The following is a 14,258-nucleotide window of genomic DNA, read 5'->3' on the forward strand; positions in this document are numbered from 1 at the left end:
CCATTCAGTTACATCAGAGCCAGTCCAAGCTGCAAAAACACATTTCGCATACTGTATATTTCAGAATATATTTAGAGAAATGCTTGATAATATGTTGAAATGTGCCAGATATTCATATACATGTAGATGACATTCATTTGAACTGTAATTAGACAGTGGAACTAAATGTTCTCGGTATGAGCTGTTGATAATGTGAGCAGCCTCAGCAGCAAGATGCTCCACAGTCTGGAATAAGAAACACTGAAGTGATGAGTGTGAGCAGCTCAAAGTTTATTCTGACACTTTGTCTACATTTAACTTTCTTTCAAAAATCATCTTTAAGTTGAAGTGCAACTCTGATATCAAAAATATATTTCAGTATTAAAAACATATGTAATGTTATGTCAAAATAATCACTAACTGAATAAACATGGACCATCTAAAGTATCTAAACTTTTTTTTTTCTAGCACATTCCCTTTCTGAAATGTACCAACTTTTGCTGTTACATGAAGACGGTGCCAGTAGACTACTGTATTTTACCAAGAACCAAAATATACTTTTACACTTTTACAAAAACATTGATTTAGCAAATATTTATAAAAAAATAAAATCTAAAACACAGCATCTAACCCTAGCGGAACTTGGAATGGCACTGTCCTCACACAGTGTCATGTCACAATGAGGCCAGTGGAAGCATTCTGATGTCACAACTCCAAGGTAGCAAAGTGCGCGCAGAGGCCCAGAAAGCCATTTCATTTCTTGACGCGATGGAGGCGATACAGAAAACACATAGAAGCAAGAGGAAGAAGAACATGAAGGTGCAGCAGAACACCCGGCTGGAGGAGGCCCAGGTAAGCCCCGCCCACTGCTCTGCAGGGCGGAGAGCCTACCTGGAGCCCCCTGCTGAGAGAAACACTGATGCCCAGGCTCGGCTCCAAGGAGACAAGAGACAGGAGAGGAAATGGAGCAGCCAGGAACATCAGCTGATGATTGAGGCAGAGGAACTTCACAAGCTGGTTCTGAGTCTGGACTCTTCTGCCCAGAACCACGAACACACTCAGGTCCAGAAGAACTGGAGCAGCCAGGAACGACAGATGATAATGGAGGCAGATGAGCATGTCAGGTATCGCATCTATTGAACTTGTAATGCCAAGTACTGATAAACATCACCATCATCTGGTGTTAACCACAGTACCTCAGCACTATTAAGCCAGCCCCCCCAGTAAAGACTGGTCTTCAAAGCTACAATGTTAAGATGGCCCTGCTAAAATGCAGTCCTGCTAAAGCCTGTGAATTCTCTACTTTTGAAGTACTAATGTTTAAGATTGTCTGTGTTGATAGTCCTGTTATGTGTGTTGTTATCTATCGTCCTCCCAAGTCACAAGGCAGTTTTCCCACAAGGCAGTTTTCTGATTTGCTGTCTTCCATCGTGCTTAAGCATGATAAAGTGATATCACGTTTAGACTATTGCAATGCATTGTTTACCTGCCTGAATCAGTCTGCCTTGGCACGGCTCCAATTAGTTCAAAACTCTGCAGCAACATTGTTGACCAAATCTAAGCGTACGTCACACATAACACCTGTCTTAACCTCTTTATACTGGCTTCCAATAAAGTTCAGAATTAAGTTTAAAAAAAAATGTAAACTTTCAAATTACATATAAGGCCTTGCATGAGCAGGCACCTGACTACATCATTGAATTGCTTCATTTTCATTGCTTCATACCAGACCACAAGGTCCCTTATGTCTTCAAACCAAGGTCTCTTGGCTGTTCCAACATGCAGACTGAAGTCAAAGGGTGATAAAGCATTTGCAGTCATGGCACTTAGACTGTGGAACAGTCTGCCTCCCACTGTAAAATTGTCTGAATCTGTTACTATTTTTAAATCACTTTTTAAAGGAATAGTTCACCCAAAAATGAATGTTTGATGTCTACTTTAGTTTCTGTCCTGTATGTATTCTGCACAGTGTAATGCAGCGTTAAAGTTAAAAATGGCACACTTTATGGCATTTTTCATTATCATCATTATTATTATGACATCAAACATTGATATGGGTGCTCACTTATTGAATTTGACGATTAAATACAAAGTAACTGGTTTAAAATAGTATTTCTACCTATTCTTAAATCTTGCGCTTTTATTTTGAAGGCTAAACGGCCAAACCGGAAGTCTTGTTTCTGGTAATTCGAGCTAGTCTTACCTATCGAGGCCGGGTGCGCACAAACGTGACGTATTTTGAAAGCAACAGCTAGAGTGGCGATCCATCGGTCTTTTCAAGGCACTTTGGGTTGGCTTCAAGAGACTTGGATTAAGCTGTGAGAACTGCATGGAGCCATTTTATGGTTATTTTCCATTACTTTTTGAACGCTGAAGACAGGTCTCCTGCACCTTCAGTTCTTTTGGAGAAAGCTGCAATGTACTTCTTCCGGGGATCTCCGGGACTGTTACCCGATTTTCTACTGGCATGGGGTTGAGTAAATAAAGACTGAATTTTCATTTTTGGGTGAATTATTCCTTTAAGGTTTGGCTTTTAACTTATTGTAGTTTTGTCTTTCTGTCTGTTATTATTTTTTCTGTAAAGCACTTTGTAAACTCTGTTTTTTGTTCTATATAACTAATGTTTATTATTATTATTATTATTATTATTATTATTGTTACGTCAGGCTGCTTCTGGACCTGGACTCTTCTGGACGGGGCCAGAACCAGATCCAGTTCCTGTCCCTGGGCCTCCTGGAACAGGTCCAGGCCAAGGAACAGGCCCAAGGTAACCAGAGGCAGGTGAGGAAATGGAGCAGCCAGGAACATCAGCTGATGATTGAGGCAGAGGAACATCACAAGCTAGTTCTGGGTCTGGACTCTTCTGCCCAGAACCAGGAACAGACCCAGGCCCAGAAGAACTGGAGCAGCCAGGAACGACAGATTATAATGGAGGGAGATGAGCATGTCAGGTTGCTTCTGGACCTGGACTCTTCTGGCCGGGGCCAGAACCAGATCCAGTTCCTGTTCCTGGGCCTCCTGGAACAGGCCCAGGTCCAGACCAAAGAACAGGCCCAGGAAAACACCCAGGCCACAAAACTGGCCCAGGACAAGACCCAGGTCAAAGAACTGGCCCAGACCAAACAACAGGCCCAGAAAAAGACCCAGGCCAAAGAACTGCCCCCCCAGACCAAAGAACTGGCCCAGGAAAAGACCCAGGCCAAACAACTGGCCCAGGACAAGACCCAGGCCAAAGTCCTGACCCACGCCAAAGAACTGGCCCAGGAAAAGACCCAGGCCAAACAACTGGCCCAGGACAAGACCCAGGCCAAAGTCCTGACCCACGCCAAAGAACTGGCCAAGAAAAAGCCCCAGGCCAAAGAAATGGCCCAGAAAAAGACCCAGGCCAAAGAACAGGCCCAGGTAAAGACCCAGTCCAAAGAACTGGCCCAGGCAAAAGAACAGGCCCAGGACAAGACCCAGGCCAAAGTCCTGGCCCAGGCCAAAGAACTGGCAGAGGAAAAGACCCAGGCCAAAGAACTGGCCCAGAACAAGACCCAGGCCAAAGTCCTGGCCCAGGCCAAAGAACTGGCCAAGGAAAAGACCCAGGCCAAAGAACTGATGCAGGCCAAAGAACTGACCCAGGCCAAAGAACAGGCCCAGGTAAAGACCCAGGCCAAAGAACTGGCCCAGGAAAAGACCCAGGCCAAAGAACTGGCCCAGAAAAAGACCCAGGCCAAACAACTGGCCCAGGCCAAAGAACTGGCCCAGAAAAAGACCCAGGCCAAAGAACTGGCCCAGGACAACACCCAGGCCAAAGAACAGGCCCAGGTAAAGACCCAGGCCAAAGAACTGGCCCAGGAAAAGACCCAGGCCAAAGAACTAATCCAGGCCAAAGAACTGACCCAGGCCAAAGAACTGGCCCAGAAAAAGACCCAGGCCAAACAACTGGCCCAGGCCAAACAACTGGCCCAGAAAAAGACCCAGGCCAAAGAACTGGCCCAGGACAACACCCAGGCCAAAGTCCCGGCCCAGGCCAAAGTCCTGGCCCAGGCCAAAGAACTGGCCCAGGTCAAAGAACTGGCCCAGGACAACACCCAGGCCAAAGTCCTGGCCCAGGCCAAAGAACTGACCCAGGCCAAAGAACTGGCCCAGAAAAAGACCCAGGTCAAAGAACTGGCCCAGACCAAGCAACAGGACCAGGAAAAGACCCAGGCCAAAGAACTGACCCAGGACAAGACCCAGGTCAAAGAACTGGCCCAGAAAAAGACCCAGGCCAAACAACTGGCCCAGGCCAAACAACTGGCCCAGAAAAAGACCAAGGCCAAACAACTGGCACAGAAAAAGACCCAAGCCAAAGAACTGGCCCAGGACAACACCCAGGCCAAACAACTGGCCCAGGAAAAGACCCAGGCCAAAGCACTGACCCAGGCGAAAGAACTGGCCCAGAAAAAGACCCAGGTCAAAGAACTGGCCCAGACCAAGCAACAGGACCAGGAAAAGACCCAGGCCAAAGAACTGGCCCAGGCCAAAGACCTGGCCCAGGACAAGTCCCAGTCCAAAGAACTGGCCCAGTCCAAAGAACTGGCCCAGGCCAAAGAACAGGCCCAGGTAAAGACTCAGTCCAAAGAACTGGCCCAGGAAAAGACCCAGGCCAAGGAACTGGCCCAGGAAAAGACCCAGGCCAAAGAACAGGCCCAGGTAAAGACCCAGTCCAAAGAACTGGCCCAGGAAAAGACCCAGGCCAAAGAACAGGCCCAGGTAAAGACCCAGTCCAAAGAACTGGCCCAGGAAAAGACCCAGGCCAAAGAACTGGCCCAGGACAAGACCCAGGCCAAAGAACTGGCCCAGGAAAAGACCCAGTCCAAAGAACTGGCCGAGGAAAAGACCCAGGCCAAAGAACTGGCCGAGGAAAAGACCCAGGCCAAAGAACAGGCCCAGGACAAGACCCAGGCCAAAGTCCTGGCCCAGGCCAAAGAACTGGCCCAGGAAAAGACCCAGGCCAAAGAACTGGCCCAGGCCAAAGAACTGGCTCAGGAAAAGACCCAGGCCAAAGAACTGGCCCAGGCCAAAGAACTGGCTCAGGAAAAGAACCAGTCCAAAGAACTGGCCGAGGAAAAGACCCAGGCCAAAGAACTGGCCCAGGAAAAGACCCAGGCCAAAGAACTGACCCAGGCTAAAGAACTGGCCCAGGAAAAGACCCAGCCCAAAGAACTGGCCCAGGCCAAAGAACTGGCCCAGGAAAAGACCCAGGCCAAAGAACTGGCCCAGGAAAAGACCCAGGCCAAAGTCCTGGCCCAATCCAAAGAACTGGCCGAGGAAAAGACCCAGGCCAAAGTCCTGGCCCAGTCCAAAGAACTGGCCCAGGAAAAGACCCAGGCCAAAGAACTGGCCCAGGAAAAGACCCAGGCCAAAGTCCTGGCCCAGTCCAAAGAACTGGCCCAGGAAAAGACCCAGGCCAAAGTCCTGGCCCAGTCCAAAGAACTGGCCGAGGAAAAGACCCAGTCCAAAGAACTGGCTGAGGAAAAGACCCAGGCCAAAGAACTGGCCCAGGACAAGACCCAGGCCAAAGTCCTGGCCCAGGCCAAAGAACTGGCCCAGGACAAGACCCAGGCCAAAGTCCAGGCCCAAGCCAAAGAACTGGCCCAGGAAAAGACCCAGGCCAAAAAACTGGCTGAGGAAAAGACCCAGTCCAAAAAACTGGCCCAGGAAAAGGCCCAGGCCAAAGAACTGGCCCAGGAAAAGACCCAGGTCAAAGAACTGGCCCAGGCTAAAGAATTGGCCCAGGAAAAGACCCAGTCCAAAGAACTGGCCCAGGTCAAAGAACAGGCCCAGGTAAAGACCCAGGCCAAAGAACAGGCCCAGGTAAAGACCCAGTCCAAAGAACTGGCCCAGGAAAAGACCCAGGCCAAAGAACTGGCCCAGGAAAAGACCCAGTCCAAAGAACTGGCCCAGGAAAAGACCCAGGCCAAAGAACAGGCCCAGGACAAGACCCAGGCCAAAGTCCTGGCCCAGGCCAAAGAACTGGCCCAGGAAAAGACCCAGGCCAAAGAACTGGCCCAGGACAAGACCCAGGCCAAAGTCCTGGCCCAGGCCAAAGAACCGGCCCAGGAAAAGACCCAGCCCAAAGAACTGACCCAGGCCAAAGAACTGGCCCAGGAAAAGACCCAGTCCAAAGAACTGGCCGAGGAAAAGACCCAGGCCAAAGAACTGGCCCAGGAAAAGACCCAGGCCAAAGAACTGGCCCAGGACAAGACCCAGGCCAAAGTCCTGGCCCAGGCCAAAGAACTGGCCCAGGAAAAGACCCAGGCCAAAGAACTGACCCAGGCCAAAGAACTGGCCCAGGAAAAGACCCAGGCCAAAGAACTGACCCAGGCCAAAGAACTGGCCCAGGAAAAGACCCAGTCCAAAGAACTGGCCCAGGAAAAGACCCAGGCCAAAGAACTGGCCCAGGAAAAGACCCAGCCCAAAGAACTGGCCGAGGAAAAGACCCAGTCCAAAAAACTGGCCCAGGAAAAGGCCCAGGTCAAAGAACTGGCCCAGGAAAAGACCCAGTCCAAAGAACTGGCCCAGGCTAAAGAACTGGCCCAGGAAAAGACCCAGTCCAAAGAACTGGCCCAGGTCAAAGAACAGGCCCAGGTAAAGACCCAGGCCAAAGAACAGGCCCAGGTAAAGACCCAGTCCAAAGAACTGGCCCAGGAAAAGACCCAGGCCAAAGAATTGGCCCAGGAAAAGACCCAGTCCAAAGAACAGGCCCAGGTCAAAGAACAGGCCCAGGTAAAGACCCAGGCCAAAGAACAGGCCCAGGTAAAGATCCAGTCCAAAGAACCGGCCCAGGAAAAGACCCAGGCCAAAGAACTGGCCCAGGAAAAGACCCAGGCCAAAGAACAGGCCCAGGTAAAGACCCAGCCCAAAGAACTGGCCCAGGAAAAGACCCAGGCCAAAGAACTGGCCCAGGAAAAGACCCAGGCCAAAGAACTGACCCAGGCCAAAGAACTGGCCCAGGAAAAGACCCAGTCCAAAGAACTGGCCCAGGTCAAAGAACAGGCCCAGGTAAAGACCCAGGCCAAAGAACAGGCCCAGGTAAAGACCCAGTCCAAAGAACTGGCCCAGGAAAAGACCCAGGCCAAAGAACTGGCCCAGGAAAAGACCCAGTCCAAAGAACTGGCCCAGGTCAAAGAACAGGCCCAGGTAAAGACCCAGGCCAAAGAACAGGCCCAGGTAAAGATCCAGTCCAAAGAACCGGCCCAGGAAAAGACCCAGGCCAAAGAACTGGCCCAGGAAAAGACCCAGGCCAAAGAACAGGCCCAGAAAAAGACCCAGCCCAAAGAACTGGCCCAGGAAAAGACCCAGGCCAAAGAACTGGCCCAGGAAAAGACCCAGGCCAAAGAACTGACCCAGGTCAAAGAACTGGCCCAGGAAAAGACCCAGTCCAAAGAACTGGCCCAGGAAAAGACCCAGGTCAAAGAACTGGCCCAGGAAAAGACCCAGGAACAGGAACAGGCCCAGATCCAAGCCCTTGAGAAGGAGAAGGAGGCTCTTTGCCATAAAATAGAGGAGATGAAAGACGCACTCCACAGAGAGAAGAGCCTCGGCGCCCAGGCTGCACGCAAAAGCCAGGCTGTCATCCTCAGCCTGCAGCTTCAAGTCATGGAGCAGGACATCAGGCAGAAGGAGGCTGTCTTCGCAGCAAATGAGCTGAAGGAAACTCTGGAAAGGGAGAGGGAGAAGAACAAGAAGGCCCTGCAGGAGTGCTTCGCCTCCCAGCTGGCTCAGCAGGAGCCAAGCGATGAAGAAATCGGCATCACGGCTGCTCTGAAGGAGGCTGAGCAGAAGCTGGAAAAACACCGTCTCCAGTGGCAGGAGGAGAAAGCCGGTCTCCTCAGGGCCACAAATGCCAACCTGCAGGCCCTGGAGGAGAAGGAGAGAGGGTGGGCTGAGAGCAAACGCTTCTTGGAGAAGATTGAAGATCTGGAGAGGGACCTCTTTGAACTCACTTATGAGGAGCAGCTCGAGAAGCCCAAGAAGCGTAGCTGGCTGAGAAGAGTCATCGACGCCCTGACTCCGGGCCGCAAAGAGAAAAAGAAGACAGAGAAGAGGAAGAAGTCCAGTTCCAACAAGGGCTCCAAATAATTCCTCTAATTCTTCAACCTGAGCTTCAACCCTTCATTTCTACCCCCCCCCCCCCGCACCTTTTTTTCCCCCGCAATAAAAGATATAAAAAAATTATATCTAAAAAAATAATGTACTGCCTGTATAGTTTCAATTCTGCAGATAATTATAAGTTCCACTACAGTCAGCAGTGTATGTGTAACTAAACTATCAATTGTTTGTGTGGTTTTGCTTTTTAAATGCTAAAAATAGGACCTCCTCTTCCCTATCTATAGATGTAACTCAGAAATGGAAGTGAATCTGTTATGTTTCACTGAAAAAAAAAGGTCTTTGGATTTACTTTAAAAAAAATTGTATATTGGTTCCATATAATTGAAATGTGTTTAATCAACAAATGATTTGCTTTGGATCTAATTAATTGTAGTTGATTGCATATAGGTAAAGAGTAGAAACATAACTTCTTTGAGTAAATAACACATTATGATTTTGTGAAACTGACAACCAGTCTTTCCCTGTTTTACTTTTACTGTAGACCTATCTCATCCTGGGGTCACATCATGACCTTGGAATTTTAAGGTTCCATTTGACATTTTAGTCAAAAATGATTTATTCATTTTTACTTTTTACTAAACTCCTACACTGACCTAAATTCTTTCTCAACACATAAGTATGATTTCAGCTGACCTGTTCTTAAACTAAGGAGAACTCTGCGACTGCAGTTTGAGATCTCGTGATTAAAAGACACACTCTTGATTTAGTCCTTATTTTACTTAAAACTCCACCTGATAAAGTCACCAATGGTCAGTTATTTTTGTTGAGTGGGAATGTGAGGGACAAGACCAATTCTGTCCTGTTTTGGTTTGATCATCTATGTCAAGCAGTTTTAAGGATTAAACACTTAAACCAATCAATTTATAGATATTATTCCTTTCAACTAGTCACGATTCCAGTCAGGTCTCTCTCGTGCCTTGTCCAGTCCACCATGTTATTGCTTGCTAATGTTTGCTACGTAGAAGCCAGTCTGTGGCTGTAGCTGCTCGTGTTGCCTTCAGGTACTGTCGGAAACACCGGGATTCCGATTTCAGCGCATACAAATCGACACAAAGAAGTAAAAACACGACTGGAAAAGTTGCCGAGACGTTTAGGGATCGTGTGTTGAGGGGAAAATTGCAGAATAGCGTGGGAGTCAGGAACTGATGATAAAATCAACGTTTCTTGCTATTAGATATTATTGTTCGCTATTCTCTCCAAATAATCAGTACAGTATGATTCTACATTGTTTCTTTCACTCTTTAACTTTTAGCTGTCACGCATCACAAAACAAAAATGTTGCTTTGCGCCACTTGGAATGCGCCACTGGAATGCGCTGAACATCGTAATTACGACAGTCGCAAAACAGAAAGGGGATCTTGCGAGCAGCACAGGAAGGCAGCACTGCAGGAGCGGGCGGTAACTGCTCGGAGAGCTGCAGAAGGCAGCAGGCAACACGGCCAGCTACGCAAGCGTACTGCTGCTACTAGCTAACGCGGCCTTCGCGAGTGCAGAAGCAAAATAGCTATATTTCAGCCAGCTGGCACCAAACTGCAGACATGGAGGCTGAAACCGAGAGGGTAGAGCCTCCAGATAGCGAGCAAGACGAGGAAGAAGATGTGTACGAAGTGGAGAGGATTATTGACATGCGAGTGGAAGAGGTAAAGCTAGCTAACTTTGCTACGTTGCTGCCTGGCTAGCTTTAAACGAGCTGCTGGCAAACATGGCTGGCAAAGCTTTCACCCCACTCTCACGACGCCTACATCGGCGACTCTGCACTTAGCTTTAGCAAAACGGCTCGTAGTAATGTAATTTTAAATGCATTTCGACGTCGTGAATTGTTATTCGTGTCACTGTTCTCACACATAAATCGTTTGTTTTAGTCGTGGCGTGGGAATGCCCACAGCCCGGACATTGATAGCATTGTGTGTCTGCACAACTTCTCCCATGATGTCCGCTCCTCTCTCCCCTGCGGAGGCCAAGGACGGATGGTTTGCAAGCTTGCAAATATTTTCATTGTGGTTGCGATCGGCAAGGGCGTCGTTCATACAAATCTCAGGAGTAGTCTCACCGTGCATAAGCCAGTTTGATTGTGAGATTTCCTAGCGTTAAACAACGTCAGTGAACGTTATTCCTAATATAACGGCAGCTAGCGTTAGCATTGTCGCCGCGTTATTTCAAAATGCATAAACTGACCGACTTACCTGCTCTCGTCTCGTTTGATCAAGATATGTTTGCGTGGGATATGGTTCTATTTGATTTCATTTTTGAAGCTATTTATAACACAGTTGGTTGCAACGATAAGCAGTAGTTAGCTTTATTTCAGTTTCTTCGTTTGTTTATATGTCAAGCTCAGGTAACGTCACATTTTTTTACGAAAACGATATAACGTTACACTAATCCTAAAAAACGCATTTAAAAGGGGGATACTATGCTAATGTCACAGCAGAACTATAAGCTATAGCCTATATAATATACTGTTTATTTGTATAGTGGATGCAGATATTAAAAAAACACCATGAAGTATATTAAGGTCACGATACACTCACTTTTGAGTACTACATACACACTACATTATTATATCTGTTTTTCATTTGGACTCCCATGACAGCAGTATTGTACACAAACTAATTAGCTACCTAACGTTACGTTTGCATAACATGGTCATGCCACTGTATGAATGTTGTGAAAACACACTCGGGTCAAGAATAAAGCCCTTTCACACATGGAAATAACAGTTTGGAGTGAAGAGCCTGGATCATGACACAGCTGATTTGTATTTGTTAAACAGTTAAGTTTGTCTTTATAGACTGTTCTGGTGCCCAGTGGTCTCACACCGCTGCTTGTCATATCTTGTTTACAGAGTCCTGCTCTGCCACAAGGCTATGCTACATTCACACTTAAGATGTTAACTGGTCCTTCAAGTGAGCGCACATTGTAATGAACGGAGTGATTTTGTGTGTGTGAGAGAGAGAGAGAGGTGGGGGTCTTGAATTCACAGACTTCAGGACTCATCGCTCCCATGTATTTAGGGTATTGATTTCCTGGTGTCCTGCTTTCTCCTTTCCCCCCCCTAATCAGTCTTGAATACTACAAGGTGGCATGCAAACACACTCTCTGTCTCTCACACACACACACACACACATATTATTTTCCTTACCTAAACTGTTTAGCGCTGTGAGGAATTCTTCACATTGCAGTCATAGAAGAACATCCTTAAGAAGAACCCCTTGATTTATAAAGCAATTGTGAGCCATAATGCTATTTCCACAAACATCTAGCATATGTTTCAGAAAACTTTGTCTATCACATGACAGAAAATTGTCTTTGATGTGGCTCATAAAAAAGACATACCATATAAAAACAAATAAGCAGACATAAGGATTAAAAACATACATAAGAGGGGGGGGGGGGTTCTTTAAGGAACTCCTGAGCGATATTTTGTTCTAATGAGGAACCCTAAGGTGCTCCTTGGGATCTTTAGAAGAGAGGGCTCCTGAAGGACCCCTAGTTTTAGAGCACACTGTCACACAATATTTAGGTTGCGGTATTACTTTATTTTTGTAGACTACAGGGGAAAGGGTCAGACAGAAAAACATTTGGTAATATGCGTTCTTAGTTCAGGTGGCCATTAGTTACATGTATGTTCTCCCAAATTCACTTTATGGGTCGCCTTTCATGGCCTGGTAAACTCAGAACAATTACCTTCCAAGAATAATCTGTCCTGGCTAAAATAATTAATATGCAATTTTTTTTTTGTAGAAATTTGTTGCTCAACCTGTTTTTGATGTTTAGAATTCATCGTGAAGTGCAACAGAAGTCACATTACAACTGGTGATGATCTGGGTGACTTGCAGTTTGAGATTTGGTGATTAAAAAAACACTCTTGATTTAGACTTTATTTCACTTCACCTGATAAAGTCACAAATGGTCAGTTATTTTTGTTTAGTGGGAATGTGAGGGAAGAGATCAATTGCCTCTCAAAAATTGCCTTTCAAGAATAATGTTTCCGGGCTAAAATAATGAATATACATTTTTTTGTAGAAATATGTCGCCCCTACCTGTTTTCAGTGTTTAGAATTCATCATGAAGTGCAAAAGAATTCAGATTACAAGAGCACTTTGAGGTATGATTATCTCAAAAAGTTTCTGCCTAGTGTGGTGGGCGACTCTTATTCATTTATCCACCAAAGACAGTTTTTTTACCGGCATTTTGCACTTGGCAAACAATTTCAGAGCCCAGTGTTGCCCCCTGCTTCAGGTCATCTTGTGTTTTACCGCTGCGAGTCTGTGCCGCCAGTCTGGCACGCAGACCCCAGGAACACCGAGGCTGGTGAAACCGGATCGTATAAGGAAGTCGCCCGGGCCCGCTGGCAGCTCTCCAGGAAGATGCAGCCGTTGGACTGAATGTGTGTGTTTGTGTGTTGGTGCAGTCTTGTCTGTGGGCGTGGGCCTAATGCAAACAGAGGTTCAGTCAGCGGCTACATAAACACAGTGCACGTGCTGTGTGGCAGGCTGCGAGGAAAACAGACATTACACCGTGCCACAAATAGACTTTGGTCGAGGCAGTTTAGGAAAAGACAGCAGCTTCCCAAATCTGCACGTTTGTTATCTGCATCGGTGAAGTCAGTATATTTGGAAGGTGGATAGATTTTTTACATGCCGGACACGTTCTTTACATGTACGGACCTCTGTAGATGCATTTATATGAATACAAGTGCATTTTTGCACGTGCATATGCTGTAGTTTTCATTGTTTTTCCTCATAATCCTCTCATTTGTTATTTATTGTATAATTTCTCACTTATTTAATGCTGCACATATTTCACATTTTTTCTATTCCCTTGATTTCTGAGTTCTGTTGCTACTGCTGCTATTTTTCACTCTGTAGTCCATGCTTTATTCATACTTTCCTCCATATTTCTTCTTAATATCCTCTAGTAATGAAATTGTTGGTTGAGTAAGTTTCCATAACCCCCATTGGCTGCAGTCTGATTTATATTCTGTTTTTCTTTGCTGTAAACGCAAACTATTTTTCTGCTGCAACGGCCCAATTTCTCCATGGAGATCATTAAAGTTTCATCTTATCTTATGTAGGCTCAGCGGACACTTGTCTTAAACAAGGAAGAGCACAATAAGACAAGGAAGAATAAAGTCCTATAAGTAGCTGCTTTATTGTGTGTGTGTGTGTGTGTGTGTGTGTGCGTGTGTGTGTGAGAGAGGGAGAGGGAGAGAATGAGATGAGAGTGAGTGGGTTCCCAACGACCTTTACTTCTGGATCAGATTTTGGCCTTTAAAAAGGAATACCGTTTAATTTAAGAATTCACATATGCTGTCTTTCTAGCCTAGGACTGTGTGTGTTGTGTGTGTGTGTGTGTGTGTGTGTGTGTGTGTGTGTTGTGATAGATTGTGAGCGAGTGACACTGGAGGAGCTGCCCTGTGTGTTAAAACTGACCTTGAAGATAAGTGATTGTGTGTGAGCTGAATAGAAGAGCATGCTGGGATTGTTCATTTTATCTGTAATTCACCAAGCTTCCCTTCCAGATGTTTCCTTATCACAGAAAATATAACATTTCACTATTCAAACAAAAGACACATTTTTATGAAATTTCCTCATGAATTCTAGAAACCCCACATATTTAAACTATTCACTCAAATAGCTGACTTTATGAACTGTTTAGGCGTTCATTAAAGCTGCACTAGGCATGATGTTTATGTAAAAATCCACTCAGCAGCCTAAATCCCAAACTGGGGTTTGGGGGAAATGTTCTTACAACGTTTATCTCTTGCTGCCATTTGAGGCCCCCAGCATGCGAAATTGCCAGTGCAACTTTAATTTTTTGCATTTATTCATTCAACACACAACTTGTAATTTTCTGGGCATTCATGTGGTTAGGCACACACTTTTATGTAAAATTTTATCTGTTTTTAGTTGTATCTCTGTTTTCTAGTTGTTTCTGTGTATCTCTGTATTACCTTTTTATTGTATTGTGGTATTTTTACGTCACTGTCTCTTTGTGTTTTGTTGTATGTAAAGCACTTTGTAAACATTGTTTTTAGAAAAGTGCTATACAAATAAAGTTATTACATTCACTCTCAGTCAAATCTCTTGCTGTCTGGTAGAATCCATCATCAAAGTGGCTTGTAAATGTTGGAAACC

General features: G+C 46.0%; 1 protein-coding gene across 3 annotated transcripts in view; it reads left to right on the top strand.

Moving 5' to 3' along the window:
• The first annotated feature begins 9,556 nt into the window (after positions 1–9,556).
• mphosph8 (M-phase phosphoprotein 8) overlaps positions 9,557–14,258 on the top strand; it is a 35,779-nt gene continuing 31,077 nt past the window's right edge. For all 3 annotated transcript variants that reach the window (XR_013505129.1, XR_013505130.1, XM_071927375.2), the window contains exon 1: positions 9,557–9,761. Coding sequence is in view for 1 of the 3 variants with exons in the window: in XM_071927375.2 (XP_071783476.2) it covers positions 9,660–9,761 (102 nt within the window). In the remaining 2 variants the exon portion in view is untranslated. The remainder of the gene's footprint in view (positions 9,762–14,258) is intronic.

Source organism: Centroberyx gerrardi, chromosome 10 (genome assembly GCF_048128805.1).
Source record: "Centroberyx gerrardi isolate f3 chromosome 10, fCenGer3.hap1.cur.20231027, whole genome shotgun sequence".
Lineage (NCBI taxonomy): Eukaryota > Metazoa > Chordata > Actinopteri > Beryciformes > Berycidae > Centroberyx > Centroberyx gerrardi.